This window comes from Tenrec ecaudatus, chromosome 17 (assembly GCF_050624435.1).
Source record: "Tenrec ecaudatus isolate mTenEca1 chromosome 17, mTenEca1.hap1, whole genome shotgun sequence".
Classification (NCBI taxonomy): domain Eukaryota; kingdom Metazoa; phylum Chordata; class Mammalia; order Afrosoricida; family Tenrecidae; genus Tenrec; species Tenrec ecaudatus.
Window position 1 is genome coordinate 17,299,099 of NC_134546.1, and position 18,719 is coordinate 17,317,817.

At 50.7% G+C, this 18,719-nt stretch overlaps 1 protein-coding gene across 1 annotated transcript in view; it reads right to left on the reverse strand.

Annotated features, from left to right (window-relative positions):
- Positions 1-18,379, reverse strand: part of TGFA (transforming growth factor alpha) — a 97,727-nt gene extending 79,348 nt beyond the window's left edge. The window contains exon 1 of the mRNA XM_075536050.1: positions 18,169-18,379. Coding sequence (XP_075392165.1) covers positions 18,169-18,379 — 211 coding nt within the window. The remainder of the gene's footprint in view (positions 1-18,168) is intronic.
- Between the last annotated feature and the right edge of the window lie 340 nt (positions 18,380-18,719).

An 18,719-nucleotide genomic window follows, 5' to 3' on the forward strand; every position in this document is an offset into this window, starting at 1 on the left:
CTCTGTAGACGGTCACCCACTAACGCAGGTGTCCGGATGCTGGGATGGCCTCCGGGCTGGAGCACCATAACAGACCCCAAGGCCTCCTGGAAGTGGATTTCTTCCCTCAACTCCAAGGCCGCAGCCAGAGAACTCCTGGGGCTTGTCCCCAATACATAAAGAGGGCACAAGATGGGCAGACTGGAGCATCACCCCGGAATTGCATAACCCCACCTCAGCTGTGGTTTTCTGCTTCTTACTTTGAAGGCAGGCAAGTGCTCCGGTGTGTCCTGGATAATGACAGGACATGCCAGTCCCCCCTCCCCCATTGCCCCTGCCATGCCGGGACTCAGGAGCACGTCTACGTGGCTCTGGTATTAGGTCTAGGAGATGCCTAGGACATACCACAGCACTGCAATTTTTGAAGGGGCATAAAATGCAAGCAGCGCCAGCAATGGGAACACCTTCAAGGGCTTGTTTGAAAACAATGCCTTTTTCTCAGCTTGACGAAAAATGGCCTCCCCACTCACACAGAAATACCAATAGGCCATGTTCATACCCACCACCTCAGTAACGAACCCAGGGCAGACATTACTAGTTGCTCACAGCATTCGGTCCCACCAAGCTTAGATGTGGCCTCAAACATCTTTCCAAGAAGCCGCTTCCATACAATGGAGTTTGTTTAGAAGGCAGAACAATTTCATACTTGGGCTCAAAAGAATCTGTGCTGTTGTGTGAATGATATTTGGGGAGCAAGGGGGTGAGGAGGAGAAAACTAAAGAGATCCTAGGGGTAATGTTTTATTATCAACAGGAATATATTGGTCAACCAATATATTAGGGGACTTTTGGTATTGTGCAAGGTACAGCAGAAGGCTGGGAATGGGGGGGCGGGAAGATGAAATAAAAAGTCTATGAAGTTGGCAATGGAATCTCAAGTTGAAGCCCGCACACACTCAGGTAATCCCGCACTCTCACGTACCTGTGTCTTCTCACAGGCATTTGCTCGCTCCCCCTCCCCCCCCACGCACACACACTTATTGTCAGTGGAGCAGGGGTCACCCACAGACACTCCATGTCACTACAAAAGGAAGTGGATGCCCCCCCCCATAAGGGAGGCAGCACCTAGGAATATCCATAGCTATTCATACCAATGTGTTCAGCTCCTCCAAGCACAAGGGCTTTGAAATAGAAACAAAGCCCGATTGTCAGAAAATTCCTGCCTTTATCTTTCCTGTGAATGATCCAAAAATAGCTCCTCGGGTGATAAACAGCCCAGGTGAGCGCAATGACTGAACTATTTGAGAGAGAAACTAAAAGGGGGGCGGATGGAGAGCAGCACATGGTCAGATGATGATGTCGGGAGGGTCCTGACGCCGAGTGATGCTGTGCTATGTGTAACAGAACAAAACGTGGCCTGTCCTGCACCATCCTTACAATCACCACTGTGCTTTCAAAAGATACAAAGCCACTATCTTTTCATTCTGCTCGTGCCACAAACCTTTGAAGGCACCTGCTCTGTCAACCCCCTCCTCGAGGGTCCTTTATCTTCCCTGCCCTTCTATCTACCAAGCAGGATGCGCGTCTCCAGGGACAGAGCCAAGCCATCTAGCATAATCCATATTTCCTCATTGTCCTGGGAGCCTACACATGCCTTCCCACCCAAGTTCATGACTATCCTCAGGGTCATGCAGTGCAGCTGCTCCAGTGGGTCTGCTACGCTTCAGCCGGGTGAGATGACATCACAGTGCCCTGGGGGTATCCTTGGCAACCTCAGGGAGGCAGAGTCTCACTTCCAGCCTGACCCTCTCTCCCACTCACAGGGGCAGCTGGCGCTCTGCCTCATTGAATGGATCTTAGTCAAGGGACGGTGTATGGCTTAAGCTTGTTCTCTGGGGCGAGAAAGACACTCACCGCAACCCACTTCCCCTCTAATTCACTGATAGTCTGGGGTAGGGGCATCTTCCCTCCATTGGTGATCCAAGTATAGTCACCACTGTGGCTGATCTATAAGTCACAAGTGGTCAGTCCAACTCAACCCAACCCAACCCAACCCAACCCAACCCAACCCAACCAAGCCAATTCAATCCATTGCCATTGATTTGAACTCCTAACCACTCCGTAGGACCGAGCAAAATTGCCCCTGTAAGTTTCTGAGACTTTCAATCTTTTTGGGAACAGACCCCTCAAGCACATCCCCTGCTGAGCCACCAGGGTGCCTGAGGTCCCCTCCACCCCGCCAAACACATGGAAAGGCAGAGCATACTGCAAAGTGTTGGCAGGTGGAGTGCAACCATGAATGATGAAGCACGGAGATTTTCTGGACCGTGGAGAACCATGTCTATTTCACCAAAGTTCTCTCTGACCAGCTCTGTGGAGTTTTTGTGCCATATGCTCGGAGGGACAAGCTGAAAAGATGGAGACATTGTGACCTAAAGGAACTCTCCTCTTTGTCCTAAAGGATTAAACTCTGTCTTTTTTTTTTTAATTCCACTGGATGTTGCAACTAGAAATGATCCACTGGACCAGGGGAAAATGTTAGACAGTCCGAAAGCCGCACAAACGAAGGTGGAGGAAGCCGACGGTGCACCCGGGAGAACTACAAGCCTCTGCTTCCAGAGTATTAAAAAACAACCACTCCCTGCCATCAAGGTGGTGCCGACTCCTGGCGGCCCTGTAGGACGAGGAGCGGACTGCCCCTGTGCGTTTACGAGACTGGAACAGTTTATGGGAGTAGGAAGCCTTGTCTTTCTCCCAAGGAGAAGCTGGTGGTCTTGAACTGCTGACCTTGAAGTTACCAGTCAAATTTGTAACCACATCACCACCAGGGCTCCTTGCAGAGCAATAAAATGGCTACTAGACGTTGCTGTCTGTTTAAATCTCAGGAGAGTTTACTTTCGTGGCTCCCTGAAATACCAACTCTCCCCCACTCTGGGCCCCTTGTGGACCAGCAGAATGGATTTTCACCGTCACCCACTGCTGTAGACCCCTCTTTTAAGTCAACCCGTGATATGCATGATTTAGATTTACAACAAATTAGGGAAGAGGGTTCTCGAAAAGGATTTTCTACCAAGTCATTTCTTTAAAAGTAGACTATCCATTTTTACCGCCGACATTTTTGCTGAGTGTCTGTGTTTAGAAGTTATCTAATTGCTCATAGGTTCATGATGGAGAGGGGGAGGGAGGGAGGGGAAAATGAGGAGCTGATATTATGGGTTCATGATGGAGGGGGGTGGGGAGGGAGGGGAAAATGAGGAGCTGATAGCAAGGCTCAAGTAGAAAACAAAATGTTTGAGAATGATGATAGCAACCAATGTACAAATGTGCTTGACACAATGGATGGATGGATGGATTGTGGTAAGAGTGGTACAAGGCCCCAATAAAATGATTGGGGAAAAAAAAGTTGTCTAATTGCATATCCTCCCCACTGGCCACTTCCTGTGCTAGTGACACACCATGTGCCGACACAGGCAAGTCCCTTACCTTCACCTGAAAAGAGAAAACAAAACATTCCTACCTTGCACAAACACCTGCAGAATGCCCACCACACGACGGCAGCCCTGTCTAACACCTGGGATCCAGACAGGAGCCAGATACCAAAGTGTCTAAGTCGTTATTCCCTGGGGCCAAGGCCGTGGAAACCACCCGGGCACAGCCGCCTGAATGAAGACCCCGTGCACAAGTGAAACAGCAAAGGCATTTTTGCGCTCACCGGCTCCCAGTCAATGGGATGCCCGTGTTCCCGGGGAGGCCTTGTCATCGCTGAGGCTGCAGATGTGGGAAGGCAGCTTCTGTCGAACTGGACTGTGCAGAAGTTCAGTGTCAAAGCAAAGATTAAGCGACTGTCCTCTTGGGCTATTATTACTTGGGCCAAGTGTTGACCGGGGAGATTCAGAAGTGAGACACTGAGGGGGAGGTGTCCAGGACCCCCACAGAAGATCTTTGGGGCTGCAACCCACACGCACCCTGACTTTCAGGCCTGTCACCCACTGGGAGATGGGCTGCCTGCAGAGGTGGAAGGGATCACCCTTGAAGACAAATGCCTTTTTAAAAAGGTGGGGTCGGAATGCACACCAAACACCAGTCACCATGAAGGCGACTTCAACTCGGCCCATGTGTGTCACAGTCCAGTGTGTCCCCGAGAGCTTCCAATGGGGAGGAGTGGGGTTTGGGACGCAGATTGGCGGATCTTTCTTCTGAGGGGCCTCTGGGTGCATGTGAAGTGCCAACCTTTGGAGGGTTCATGATCAAGTGCAGTCGCCGTTTCAGACCACCCAGGGCCTCCAGAAATGATGCTGTGAGTGGATTCTTGGAGGTGCCCTGCTCACCACAAAATCTACCCAACAGCGTGCCTCCCAGTGTGTCTTCCGAGGGGCTGGACTCGACGGCAGGGGCCTGGGGCCGGGGGCGGGGAGGAAGGGCTCTCCTCTGTGTGCTTATTTCACAGCTCAAGGCTCTGGGAAGCCGCAGGAGTCCTTTTTAGCTGGGGCAGTTACTCTCGATACAAAGTCCAGGGGCCTGGCTGGCAGTCTGATTCCATTACAGCCTAATGCCAAGCGTAACCTGGTCCCCACCCAGCGAGGCTCTGGGCACCTCAGCGCACACAGATGGGCGTGGGGTGGGGGTGCAGATGGACGCAGAGAAGCAGGCTGGCCGAAAGGCTGGGATGGCAGGCAAGGCCTGGAGCCAGATTGCCTTGGTTCAAAACCCTCGTCCCACCATTTGTGGGCTGGGGGCCTGAGCAAGGTACTTATGGGTTTTGGTTCCTCGGTTTCCTTATCTGTAAAGTGGGGCTCACTGGCATGTATGTGTATGTGCCTGCGTGCATGGTGCCTGCGTGCCTGCATTTCTGTCTGTCTGCAAGCAATTCAGGGGCAGAGGGAAGGGCTAGTCAGATTGCTCTTTGCATTAATCTCCCCACAGCCCAGCGAGAGTATCGGACCCAGTCAATGTTTGCTGAAGTGAATGATCACAGACAAAGACAAGTGCGCCGTCTCCTCGCTTTGCACCCGGAGACCCACTTTGGTTCCTCCTCTCTTGGGCTAGATCCTACAGCCTACGTGGATCTCACGGTCTCCTCCGGTGAACTCAGAACCAGATCCTCCACTCGGCCTGGCTCCCAAAGGTCACACGCCCTGTTTGATCACTAAGATGCCTCCCATGGGGGGAGGCGAGAGACGGGGCCGTCCAGACACTACAAAGCCTATGAGAGCAAAGGGAAAAATACCCTGCCTTTTATCTGAAATCCAAAAATTCCAAGCTAGCTGAAAGGACTGTTTTGTTTTGTTCTCCATTGCACAGTAGGGGAAAGAGGCCTCGCACAAGAAAACAAGCTCACATTACACCGAGTGGAAGTTGTTTCCCTAAGTGTAAACCTCCAACGTTCACAGGGCCCAGTGGATAATCACACAGTCCATCCTCTGAAGCCTTCTAAAACCCACCCACCCTCCGTCTTGACGTCCTTTCGGCCTCTCGGCGGCGAGCCTGCAGGGCAGAGTCGAACTGCACCCTTGTGCTGCACTGGATTCCTCTGAAACCTGCTTTGTTGTTAGGTGGCAGCGAGTCTGCTCCGACCCAGAGCGACCATAGGCACCACAGACAGGAGGGACAGGGCCCTACTTCCACCTGCCAACTCACGTGAAATGTGGGAGAGCCTGCACACAGCACTGGTCCAGGAAACGGGAGGCATTATTACTGTCACCAAGTCATTTCCGACTCCTGGCGACCCCCGAGTAGCCCCAGTTCTCAAGGCTGTGAGCTTTGGGATGCAGATCACCAGGCCTGTCTTCCGAGGCGTGTCTGGGTGGGCTTGAGCCACCAGCCTTGCAACTCATAGTCAAGTACTTAATGGTCTGTGCCAATCATGGGCTCAGGAAGTGAGAGCAACTTCGTTCAGCTGCATGAAACCAGGAAGAACTGGGGCAGGTCGTGGAGGAAACTTAAAACCGCCTCCCCGTAACATGTGAGGTGACGTTTACTTGTGATGCCTGTACACGCCACGGCATCCTGAAGTCGCCGCCTCTGTGCCTTAACGACCGAGGATGAGAGATGACTCACTTTAGTAACTGTTCTGCTCCACTAGGGGTTCCTGGAGTCAGTCCTTCACCTGGGACACCTCTTCTCCCGACTCCCTGAAATGCCATGGAGTTTCTGGAGGAAAGCCTCGCCATCCCACCCGGAGTCGGGGTCACGGTCTGAAACCATCCAAAGGGGTTGATGACCAAACTCTTATGTTTTATCCCCAAATGAATTCGGGTCTTTCAGCCTTACGTTCTATTCAATGGCACACCTTGGTGGTTGGCTTTGCTTTCCCTAATCTGGCCATGTTTAGTCATGGCCACCGGGCTCCAGCCTAGACACACACATCACAGCCACCCCTGGTCCCAAAGGCGGTCTGACATTCTAACAGGGGCAAGCGGGACAGCTGCTGGCTTCCGCCAGCATCCACTGAAGACGGTTTTAATAGAGACAACAATGTTCGTGGCTTGCCAGTGACGTGCTCTTTGGACTCTTGTGAGGCCACGTGCCGGGAACATGTGCCAGGGTTGGTGTGTGGTTCCACGGGAGCCCAGGCACACTCCAGAGCACTCTGAGCAGAGATGTGAGAAAACATCATCTCCGCAAATGCCACTGGGAGCGCGGCACGCCTGCCCGGGGCCCCGATTCCTGCAGCACATGATGTTCCAGAAACGACAGGAGAGCCCAGACAGGTTCAAGCTGCCCTTCGGTAGGGGGAGGCCCAAGCCCAGGAGTTAGGGGGAAAGGAAGAGAAATATTGTAAGCCACCCTTCCCTCTGCTACCCTGGCTCCACCACACCCTGGTGGCAGGGGAGGAACAGTCTCACCACGAGGGTAGCTGGGCAACATGCCGCCCACCACCCGGGTCCTTGATGCTTCCAGCCCCGGCTTCCTGGGGCAAAGGTATGTTCCCAAGCCTGAAGCTGGTACACCGCTCAGCTGTGGTCCTCGGCCCAGTGGAGCCAAACAGAAAGTCCACACACAGACCCAACTGGCCCTGAACCGGTGACAGGAGTGGGACTTGAAATCAAGGCGTGGAGGAGAAAGCGCTCAGCAGTATTAGACTAACTGACTTCGCTTCACATCTTTTACCAAAATACCCTTGCTCAGAATAAAATTTGAGGATAACTGGAGAAGAACATCAAAGTAAAAGGAGAAATTAGAGGTCAGCAGGAGAAAAAAATTTCTATAGAACATCCCTTAACCCCAAGGCTAAGGACAACACAGAGTAGAAATCATACAGGAAAAAATGAACAGATTTTAAGTCTTCAAAAGTGAAAACATAAGCAGAGCCATATTCCTTGAAGTCTAAGCACATCATGTAAAAATGTAGAAGGCAAACAGATAAAACAGAGAAATGTTTTCAATAGATCACAGTCTCTTTAAGACATCTTACATGTCGATAAGACAACCAACACACAAAAAGGTCCTAAGTCACCACAAGAAAATAATTTCCTATGGTGAAACATGAGCAAACACTCAACCTTACTCTCAGCCGATGCAACAGAGAGATGCCATGTTGCTAACATCATTTGCAAAGCCATAAAGTGGCATTCACGCACAGGTGACCAAAGCAGAAATGTGCATGACCTTTCTGGAAGGCAGATTTTCCAACAGGGGGAAAAAAAGAGTATTATGTGTCTTGCGACCTCATAACCCATTCCTGGAGATCTGTCTTTTGGGGGGAATCATTAAAAAGCTGTTACTAGTGATTTAGCTCGCCAACACTTTCACCCCAGGTTTGAATAGTTTAAAAGCCTGAACCAACCTACATCTCCCTCACTAAGGATGGGGAAATTACTGACAGTTATATGAATAGAGAATGGGTAAAGCGTAGGTCAATAGATAATTGTTTCTGCTGCAGAAATTCTTTGGCTTTATGCTACTAGTGAAAAGCAGATTGCAAAAGAGAATGGACCAGATGCCATGTTTCAAGGAGAGGGGGAAATGTGGCAAAACAAACATTTGTCTCTGTGCGCAGAAAGAGCTCTGGTACTACCAGTTAACCCCAGTGCCAGGCTGTCTCTGGGGAGCAGGTGATGGGGCTGTGCTTCAGTTCCTTGTAGGTTCTGATCTCTGTTTCATTTTGGAAGAAGCATAAGCAAGATTTATCCAGGCCTGGTGGGGGAAGGGAAGAGCCTTCGTGGCATCGTGGGCAATGTGTTGGGCTGCTAACCGAAAGATCAGTAGTTCAAAACCACCAGCCACTCCTCAGCAGAAAGAGGAGGCTTTCTACTCCTGTAAAGAGTTGCGGTCTCAGAAAACCACACGAGGCAGTTCTACTGTGCACAAGGGGCCCCGCGGAGCAGGAATGTACTTGATGGCAATGAGTTTTCTGGTTATTTCGGTTTGGTGCAAAAAGAGCGAGTTCAGAATGATCCACACAGGTAGGTGGCAACAAAAGGGTGCATGCTTTGTGAGCTCCCCGAGTGGCCTGGATGGTGGCCAGCACGAGGGTGTGTTTGTTTGGGGAGTCTTCTGTGGGGGCCAGGGGAGGGGCTGATGAGGTTCAGGGAGAGTCCAGCTTCAGAAGGCTTACCCATCCGTGTGTTATGAATTTACCTCACCTCCCTGAAAAAATGCTCAGGCCCCAGGCTTGCATTCATTCCAGTTCAGGGACCTATGATTCATACCCCGAAACCCTAATTATTACACCCAAGGTCTGCTATGTGCAAGAAAACATCTGTCATTGGTTAGACTTGCTGGCAGGGGATATGTACAGTCCACAAAGCTATGTGTTTCTCAGGTGCAAAAATGACAGCCCAGACACCTTTCCAGGGTGTGCTGCATGCAAGCCCAGCATTGCCTATGGAACTCAGTAACCAACAGGGTGGATGGGGGGAGGAGGGTGGGTGCATTCATGCATGGATGATGGATCATGGATGGGTGGATGGGTGGATGGGTGGATGGATGGATGATAGCTAGGGTAGTCAAGGTGACTCCCACTCAAGGCACCCATATAATATGTTCAAACATTGCCCCATCCTAAGGCAACCAGGTCATCACCAACATGTCTGAGTCTACCACTACAGTCATTATGCCACCCATTTCACAAGGGGTGCCCTTCACCCTTTCGGGCCCTCTCATTCACCACACGTGTGGCATTCTACTCTTAACTATTGATCCCTCCTGATGGCATGCCCAAAGCACTGCGTTGGGCAAGATTCTCTCGGGGTCCACAGGGACTTCCCAGGCCAATCTTCGGAAGTGGATCCCCAGGACACCTCTCCTATGGGCCATCGTCTGGCAGCTCTGCTGAAGCCTGTCCACCCGGGTGACTCTGCTGGGATTGGAGACACTGGTGGCACCAGAGCCACCTCACCCCAACAGACACGCCTCCACAGCACGAAAACCTGTCAGAACGGCCAGCGCCCAGGTGAAACCTACAGGCCGTCAGCTGTTGGTTTTTGCTGTGTTTCTTACCCGAAAGAAGTACCCTAAGTCTGTGTTTCCCTGGCTGGGTGCCAAGGACTGGCGGCGGGAGGGGCACCGCGTGTGTAATTGCAAACCTTCCATTTATCAGCTCGGGCCGTCTTTGTACCTCTTAGCCGGTTCATCTCCCGCCCCTGTTGGAAGCTCGGCACCCACAGAGACTTCTTCAGGTTTGTAAGGGATGACGAAAGAGGCCAAGGGCAGCCCAGGTGCATCATCAGCCTCTCAGGGCCCCAGGAGTTGTTTATTGACCTCAAACTCCGATTAAACCCAAGCCAAGCCCACTGCCGTCACGTCACTTCTGACTCACAGTAAGTGCTCATCCAGGGGCAGAGCAGAACTGCCTCACAAGGGCATCCCAGGCTGTCAGTCATCACGGGAACAGCCTGCTTCCTCTTTCTCTTGCAGGGTGCCCGGTTTGAACCACCAACCTTGTGATCACCAGCTGAAAGTTTAACCGCTGCTCCTCCGAGGCGCCTTAAACTCAGATGACTGGCCCTGGCCAACCTAACCCGAAGCCATGGTCTCTTTGTTATGATCCACTATTTTATGTAATGGTCAGAAAACAAAGAAATGTCAACCCAAACAACCAAACACAGGCACGGGCTGTCTTCATCCTACTCTCTGGGAGCACCCAACATGCACAGGGGTGTACTTGGAGCCTCTGAGATTCAAGAAGCCCCCAGGAAGTAGACATTCACAGTCTTGGAACCCTCTGCGGCCGCTTCGATCCTGTCCTACTGGTCCCTATGGGTCAGCATCAGCTAATTGGTCAGCCATGCTTTCAGTGGGAGATTCGGCATGAAACTTGCAGTGTGTGATTCTTTGATGAAAATGTTGTTGGTGATTTCCTCCCCACCATGTAAATGAACAAGGAAAACCATCTTCCAAAGAGATGGTTGGTCGGAGCCCAGATGTTGATTGCTGTCACATTGGCAGCGGCCACAGATGCCAAAGCACAACAACAAAACACATGTCAATGAAACGGCGCTCATTTCCACATCGTGCCACAAATTTTGAAATATGAATGACACACGTCATGGTAGAACACTATGGGTAGTGATTTCTAGCTTCTGCTACATACAAATAAGACCGGTATGGTATGTCAAAAAGGACCGACAAACAATAGAAGACGCAATAGATGGAGGAACCTTGCTGTGTGTGCCAGATAAGGACGTCATTGTGAGGATGGAGCCGAGGCAGGCAGCATTTCTTCCTGTTGTGCAGAGGGTCGCTGTGAGTCAGGGCCGACTGAGAGCACACAACCACCCAGGATAGAGGTTCCACCCCTCACAACAAGGGTCATAAAGCTCCAAGAAGAACAGACTCTCAGAGGGGGGAGGGAGGGAGGAGACCTGAGAAGGTTAAGATCCAAATAATAAAAGATGGCTAAGAAACAAAAAAATCCACCCTGAAAAAGTGTGAAAATTGGACTGAGGTCCCTCTTTGCCTCCCCCAAATGGATCTGGCAAATGTCAAAACACGCTTTGGGGGTCCTGGAAGACGCAAGCAAATGGGCATCCATGTAAAACCGGTGAGAGAAAAGGCCAATTTACAGCAGTCTGTCCTAAGTAAGGGATTACAATGAATGCACAAGACTGTCTACAGCATTATTACACATTTAATATTTGCGAGCCATAAAAATTAACCAGTCGAAACTACGGGTACTGTAGTACACATTTTGCTCTGCAACTTGTCTTTTGAAATGTGTAATGGAAACCTTTCTTCTTTTAAATGGCTACCTAGTAAAACACCATCTCGACATGTAAAGACGAGCTTCAGGGATGTCATTAAATAACCATCTTAGCGTGGGTCTGGCCAATGGCTGCCATCGCCAAGGATGGATGCAGCAGCAAGCTCACTTTACGTTTTTCTGGGCACACTTTGGTAACTATTTATGCAGGGTCTATAGCGAAATGGGGAATTACGGACTCAAAATTCTGCCAGTTAGAATCAACAGCCACATGGATTTCCGAGAGAGAAGTTGTACCAACTTCTACTTCCAATAGCAATGTGCAGATTATTCATTCATAACAGTGAGAAATTGGGAAGAGCTACGTGGCCAAAGTATTCGATGGTGGTGAAATGAATGACAGGGAACCTAGGTAGCACAGCTCTGAAGCTCTTGGTTGCTCACGGAAAGGTAAAGGGCTCTAATCCACCTGCAGGAGAAAGAGCTGACAATCTGCTCCTGTGAAGATGACGGCCAAGCAAACTCTACGACGTAGTTCTCCTGTACCGCACAGTCATGAGGAATTCCCAGTAGGTGCCCGACAACCAGCCAACCATACTCCAGGGGCGGCTTACTATCCAGCCACACTTCTACCCTGTCCTACAGAAGGTGCCCAGGAGTTGGCATCGGCTTGGTGGTCGAGGGGAAGAATGGTGTTGCCACCAATATCTAAGGTCTAACGACCTAAAAACTGTTTATTATGGAAGGTTATAGCAAAACCACATAATTTCAAGTGTGAGCCCACTGAAATTCACATGCTCTTTAAAATAAGATTTACTTCCCCCATTCATCTAAGGAGCCCCCCTGGTGCAGTAGGTTACACACGGGCTGCTAGTTGCAAAGTTATCAGTTCAAACCCAGCAGCTGTTCTGCAGGAGAAAAACAAGGCTGGGCTCTCATCAAGACATAGTCTCAGAAGCCTATGGAGCAGTTGTTCTATAGGGTCGCTCTGAGTCAGAATTGACCAGACGGCAGTGGGTGGGGCTACACATTCACCTATCAGATTCTGCAGCACAACGCTAACCCCTAGGGTCAGGTGGAGGGATTCCAGGTCCGTAGAGCGGTTTTCTCTTAGGCCTTCCGGTGTTCTCCAGACGTTCTGCAGTAAAAGCACGTTTCTCACAACCACCGGAAAACACGCAGTCCTGATCTGTTCTAAACAACAACGTTCTGAGGACTAGTTGCCTCAGTGATGGAGAGATCCACATGTGACCACCGTGAGCATCACACCAGGAGTTTCTCAGCATTAACATGAACGAAGCAACCAAGCGTTGGTCAACTGAGTCCCCACGAGCATCCTGGCCTGGGCACCTGCTCCAGGACTGGCCTGTGCCAAGGAGAGCCAAGAGCAGAGATGCAGACCAAGGGCCCCTGCCTCGAAGGAGCCATCCATCGAGTAGAGAACTCGGAGTAGAGTGTCGTCTAAATGACAACAGGAGGAACCAGAACGCCGCTACTGGGTGGCCCATCCAGAGAGGTTAACCCACTCAAAGAACAAAAGCCCCCAAGACAAGGCAACAGCAGGCTGGCTAAAAGGGGTCAAATGCACAAGTCACTTCTGATGAAGCCCTCCCCCACTGGCCACGGCCCAGTCCATTCCAGCTCATGGCGACCCTGTGCGTTAGAACAGAAGGTTTCCAAAGGCCGGGCCCTTTTAGCAGCAGCTCTCCAGACTTCTCTTTCAAGGCACTTCTGGGACCCAGTTAATAGTCTGGCGCCGAACTGCACCATGCTGGGACGGGAACAGCCACTATCTAGAAATATGAGGGGGGCTTCAAAAAAGCTTGGGGGGCAATGGAATGAAAAGATAAGGGGATTTCCCTACAGATTTTTAAAAGCCATCCCATACTTGAAGATTATGAACACAACCATGAGGAAAATACAAGGTTTTTTTAAGGTGGTGGGGGCGGTAGTTGGAGGGCGTGAGGGGCAGGCAGGTAACACCACCATCACAAAGTAAAGGCAAAAATACTCAGTACTGAATTCACTTGACTGGACTCCCCATGATGAAAAATTATGCTCAATTTCCCTCTGTCCTAAGACTAGACAAAACACCAGCAAACAGGTAACAGTCCACTTCAATAAGCTTCCAACTTTTCTAAGTCCAGGTTAACAGTTGCTTATTTCTTAAGTCATATTCCACACAACACATTCAGAAGGCATCCATCAAAAGAACCTGCCCACATTTTCAGAGGTGCTATAAGAGGAAGGTGCATTGTTCGTGGAATGAAGGGCACCTCAGAGATGGTTCTCGAGTCTAGATTTCTAGTGTTCCTGTTTCTTTGAAAATTGCTTCAGCTTGACCCTTCACAGGGGGGGGGAGGGCGGGGAGCGGAACAGCCAAGAAAAGAAACCAAAATGGCCCCATAAAGCACCCACTCCCACCCAATCTTCCATCTAAATGCCATCTAAGCACGATTAGCCTTTAGGCATAGAATTAAGTTCACACTTCAAAATGAAGTGATCAGAAATATTTGAAATGACAGCAGAATAAGGGCCAATCTCTGGGGATCAAAAATATAGCAAGCCAGCTGGCCTAGACGGGATTAGTGTTGGTAAGCTTAATTTTAATAGCGCGGGGTCATTACATTTTCCATGGGAAAGAAAGTACAAGAACACTCACAACAATTAAGACATCTCAGCCAGAGTTGTGAGTCTGCCCTGGTCAGCAAGCCAGGCCACAGAAGCACCTTGAATACTGGCTCACAAATCCACAGCAGTATTTATAGACCTCAGAACATGCTTCAGATGAGATGCAATTCGTGGAGCCAGACGTTTGCTTTATCAGTAACTAACAGCGGAGCAGGGCTCCTTGGAAGGGAGAACCCACACCTGGGAAGTTGCCAGACACGCAAGCTTTCAACACAGCCGAATCCGAACTCTGGGGATGGAGCCCAGGATCGAACAAGGCCTCCAAGTTATTCTCATTCATGAGCAAATTCAAGACGGCGGCTGCAGAAGATACTAGAGAGCCTTTGAGTAGAAAACCAAAGGCTTGCAAGACACACAGGCTATGAAATCTCCTTCGGGTTGACCCAACCTCCACTTGGCTTTGCCCATTCCTTTTAGAGGGCAGCCCAAAGAATAGCCCCTTGTTCGAAACACACTCTCAAAAGGTCTGAGTAAGAAAGAAGGGTGGATTTGGGGGGGGGGGGCGTAAAAAGGCCCTTAGAGATAGGTCTAATGGAAAAGTCATCTATAGTGCGTGTGTTACCATAGTAACACAAAGCCATCATCTACTCCTGTAAACAAGGTCCCTTTTGCAGGGGACATGGTACAAGCAGTCCCTGGATTGTGAATGAGTTCGGTTCCTCAGTCTGTCTTTTAAGGAGGCAGAGTTTGGTATGGCTTGTGTCTGAGGCCAGTTCCACATTTAAAGGTTTGCCTTAACAAAAACATGTTCTAGCAGTTCGGATAAGCTGAAGCATCTCTAAGAATACAGTAGCAATGAAAATAACGTTTGGCGCACATTGCAAAAATAGCGTCCCCCGTGTTATGACGAGCCACGGCACAGACCTTGAATTTCGAATACAACAGGCTTTATGGGGGTTGGGCCATCAGGACGGGTTGTATGCACGTCAGGCATAAACTGGGGACAGCCTGTATTTCAAGAATGATGACTGTATCCTGAGGAAAACAAAATTTGGAAAGGCAAACATGGAAAAGGGAGCCTGTAAGTCTTCCATTTACCCCTTCACAGCCCATGTTCCGAGGGAGCATTCCAAATGAGACGGCCAGTAAGGAAGACTCGTGTCCTCCGCACACCTCCACTGTCGGCTCCGAAAGACCTCCTCTCCCCGGAATGCAGAAAAGGTATATTGGGCTTCATGCCCTTTACAGGTCCCTCAGTCTCAAATGCCACAGGAAGTCAACCTGGTCCACGGAATGCCATGGTGTGTCCTAGGGGCCCTTCCCTCAGGATGTCCTGGAGCGGTCCCCAGAGCGCCCATAAAACTAACTCCAAGTTGCCTGGCACTTTCTCTCCCTCCTCACCTCTACCCCATCATGGACAAAACCCCAAGTGGCATTGTCATACAAAAGTCCTTGCCTGTTTCTATAACACAAAATCAAATTTATCTGGTGTGTAGCTCATACTTTTGGGGCTTATCCGTAGCTTCCATCATCAACATCTTACCTGCTTCTCATTAACCTGAGAAATGGGCACAATTCTATTACTCCACACCCCCTCCCCGCAGACACACACACACACACACACACACACACACACACACACACACACACACACACACGAGAGCAAACTGTCCCCGAGTGCTGGCCTTCATAAATGACTGATCACTGAGCACGAAAGAGGAAATACAAATGTTTTGCATCGAAGGTTAAAGAATTTACGATCTCCAAAAGACCTCCCAAGCCTTGCCTGAATTTGTCATCTGCCAGCTCATATTTACCAGAAACCACTGGTTTGGTTTTTGAGAGGGATGGTGTTTTTCTGATTCAGGAAGGGTGGGGGCAGCAAGATAAGATAAGGACCAGGGACAAACTGGCAGCTACAGAGCCTACATAACCCACAATGATAGCTGGCCCTTTCTGAAGTTCAAAGAAACAACAACACCGATGGTGCTAACATTAATTAATTAACCTCTTACTAAGTGCCAGGTACCCTTCGCTGTGCATTGCATACATCCAACAACCCTGTCATTACCCTCAGTTTACAGACGAGGAAAACAAGGCCCATGGAGACTAAGCAACTGGTCCAACTTACATACCTTGCTTTCTGGACCCCTGTGAGGTCTGCCCTGCCAGAGATGGACACAACACGAGAGGGTAATGGCCACAGGGACCTAGATTATGTTTCCAATGTTGCCAATTCCACACTCTCTCCCTAAAGCACCGATCAATGCCCAAGAGGCGCATCCACGGAAGTTCCTGAAGCCCAGCTCTTTCCAGACTGTCCCTCTGAAGACGGGGAGGGACATCCTGGCATTCTAGACCTTGATTAGCCACGGAACACTGGCCACTGGCTGATCCATTCAGACTGCCTCAATTCATTTAAGAAACAGCAGAGATTTGCAGGATGAGGTATTTAGCAATGTAGCAGGAATTGGGGTGGGAGATGGAAGTTCTAATCCATGCACAGAACTATAGGTTTTAATTATATATATATATATAAAATCAAAACCTAGTTATATATATATATATATATATATATATATATATATATATAAAGGAGTCTCCAAATCTGTGAATGCCTTTTTACTTGTACTTTTCTTAACTGCTTCACATTTTGGAAGCGTTATGCACCAGCTTTTACAAACTGATCAGTCTTTTTAGGGCTGTATACCTCCCTCCCCCACCCCCCTTCAAGAAGGAAACAAATCAAGTTGTGGAAAACATTCTTAGCAAGGGGAGAAATCACATGATAAATCCAGTCTTCACTGGTGAATATGCCTGGGGGGCTCAGGTGTGTGGTAACTTTCAAATGTACTCGCCCCTCAGTTCCTCCCTTCAATTTTCACTGAATAACCAAACGAAGATCCAAATAAAATTTTATTTGGAAAATTTTATTTCCAAATAAAAATAACCCACTCCCTGCGGTGGAGCACTTTCCAACTGTGGGTTACTCCCTGGGCTGAGATCCACAAGCTCACCAGTTCTAAACCACCAGCTGCTCCTCTGGAGAAAGACAGGGCTTTCTACTCTGGTAGAGTTACAGTCTCAGAAACCCACAGGGGGATCTCCACCTAATCTTATAGGGTCGCTATGAGTCAGCATCAACTTAATGGCAAACTTGAGTTTGCCCTCTGGGGGAATTTCAGAGGCTTTGGGTCTTTACTGGACCAGACAGCCTCATCCTTCTCACAAGGAGCAGCTGGTGGTCTCGACCTGCTGACGGCGTGATTAGCAGCTCATAACAACACCAGGGCTCCGATGAGTTCAACAGAATACCCAATTTCACAGCAAGTTCTGGGGCTTTTCCACAGCCCCCAGCGAAGGTAAAGAAGGTCCCAAAGTGGAGCGACCGAACTTTGTCGACGGATGGCAGGTCCAGTGGCTTTCCCCCACGTGGTCCTTCCATGTAGCCACTACCAGCTGCCCACCGTCTGTTTCACCTTGCTCAGCTGTACAACGGGGGTGGTACCAGCGCTTTGGCCAGGTGGGAGTACACACAGGTGAAGCTAGTCGAACTCCACTCTGTGCCAGCGGGTTTGGATATATATTTTTTTAATTTTGAAAGCACTTACAATATCGCCTGTGAGTTAGGACTCAAATCACATTAGTTATTGTTCTTAATGCTAATATTTTATTTCCAAATCCATTACCAGAGTCACACCAGAGGCTGCCATCATTCTCATAATGTTTTACTGCTTTGAGACAAATCTGAACTCAACCCAACTGTCATTGCAAACAAACATAAAAAGGAGGGTGGTGCTGAAAGCATCGCTCCAAACCATGCCACCTGTTGGAGAGTTTCAAGTATGGGCGCAGCTCGATCCTCAGGCTCCATGACCCTCCAGATTTCCCTTAGGAGATGCTCCCCTTTGGCTGAACTTGTTACTGGCGGCGTTTCAAGGTCGGGGTTGCAGGTGGAGTCTGAGAAGCCCCAACATTGCCCACAGAACGGGGTGAGGCTGCCACGTCGGGCATTGCATGGGGAGGGGTACCGAAGCTTTCCTCCAGGCTAAGTCGACCCCGCGGTGCGCAAGGAGGGGACCCGGCTGGACTCCGAGGCTCTCAATGGAACCATTCATCTCACGGCGATCTGCGGCAAGAGGCTGGCCACCAGGTTCGCTGGCGATCTCACCGCCCGTCCCGCCCGGGCCCCGCCCGCTGGCAGATCCACCCCGGGGAACCCACCGCCCGGACCTGGGTCCTCGGGCCTTAATTTACCCTTCCCTGCCCCCGTTCACTTCCCAGAAGAAACCCACAGGGAATTGACAAAGCTTCCAGCGTGACGCTCCTGCCTCTGCAGACGTCCACTCTACTTCTCCCAGAGAAGTTCACCGAACGAACCATTAATCCGCCGCAACCAACACCCCCTCCCCCAGCCTTCCCTTAAGGCTCGGAAGCGCTTAAAGTTGACCCCCGAGGGCGCCTCGCCTGCCGGTGAAAACGTGCCCGTCGCGGCGTCCCGGGGCCGGCGTGGGGGCGCGGAGTGGGGACGGGACGCGGGGCGCAGGCCAGGTTCCCCCGCGGGGTCCAGCGCCCGCCGCTCGCCCGGCGGGAGCCAGCAGGTGGGTGTGGGCGAGTGCTGGCGCATGGCCGGCGGCGGTGGCGGCCGCGTCAAGTTCACGGCTGGGGGCGCACGGCTTCCTCTAGCCCAGACGGCCGCGAGCCGGCTCCCACATTGGAATGGGGTCCTCAAACATCATCTCTTTGGTCCTAGAGGCTCGGCTCGCTCCCTAGCCCCCAGCCCCTTGGAACCCCCGCCCCATGAACCTCCCCGGGAAAGAGACCTGGAGGCGCGGAGGGCAAGCGGGCTGGCACGGAGGGCGGGCGGCGTACGTACCGAGCGCGAGCAGGGCCAGCTCTCCAGCCGAGGGGACCATTTTACGCGCGGGCGGGCGGCAGGCGCTCCAGCCTCCGGGCCGAGCTGCGGG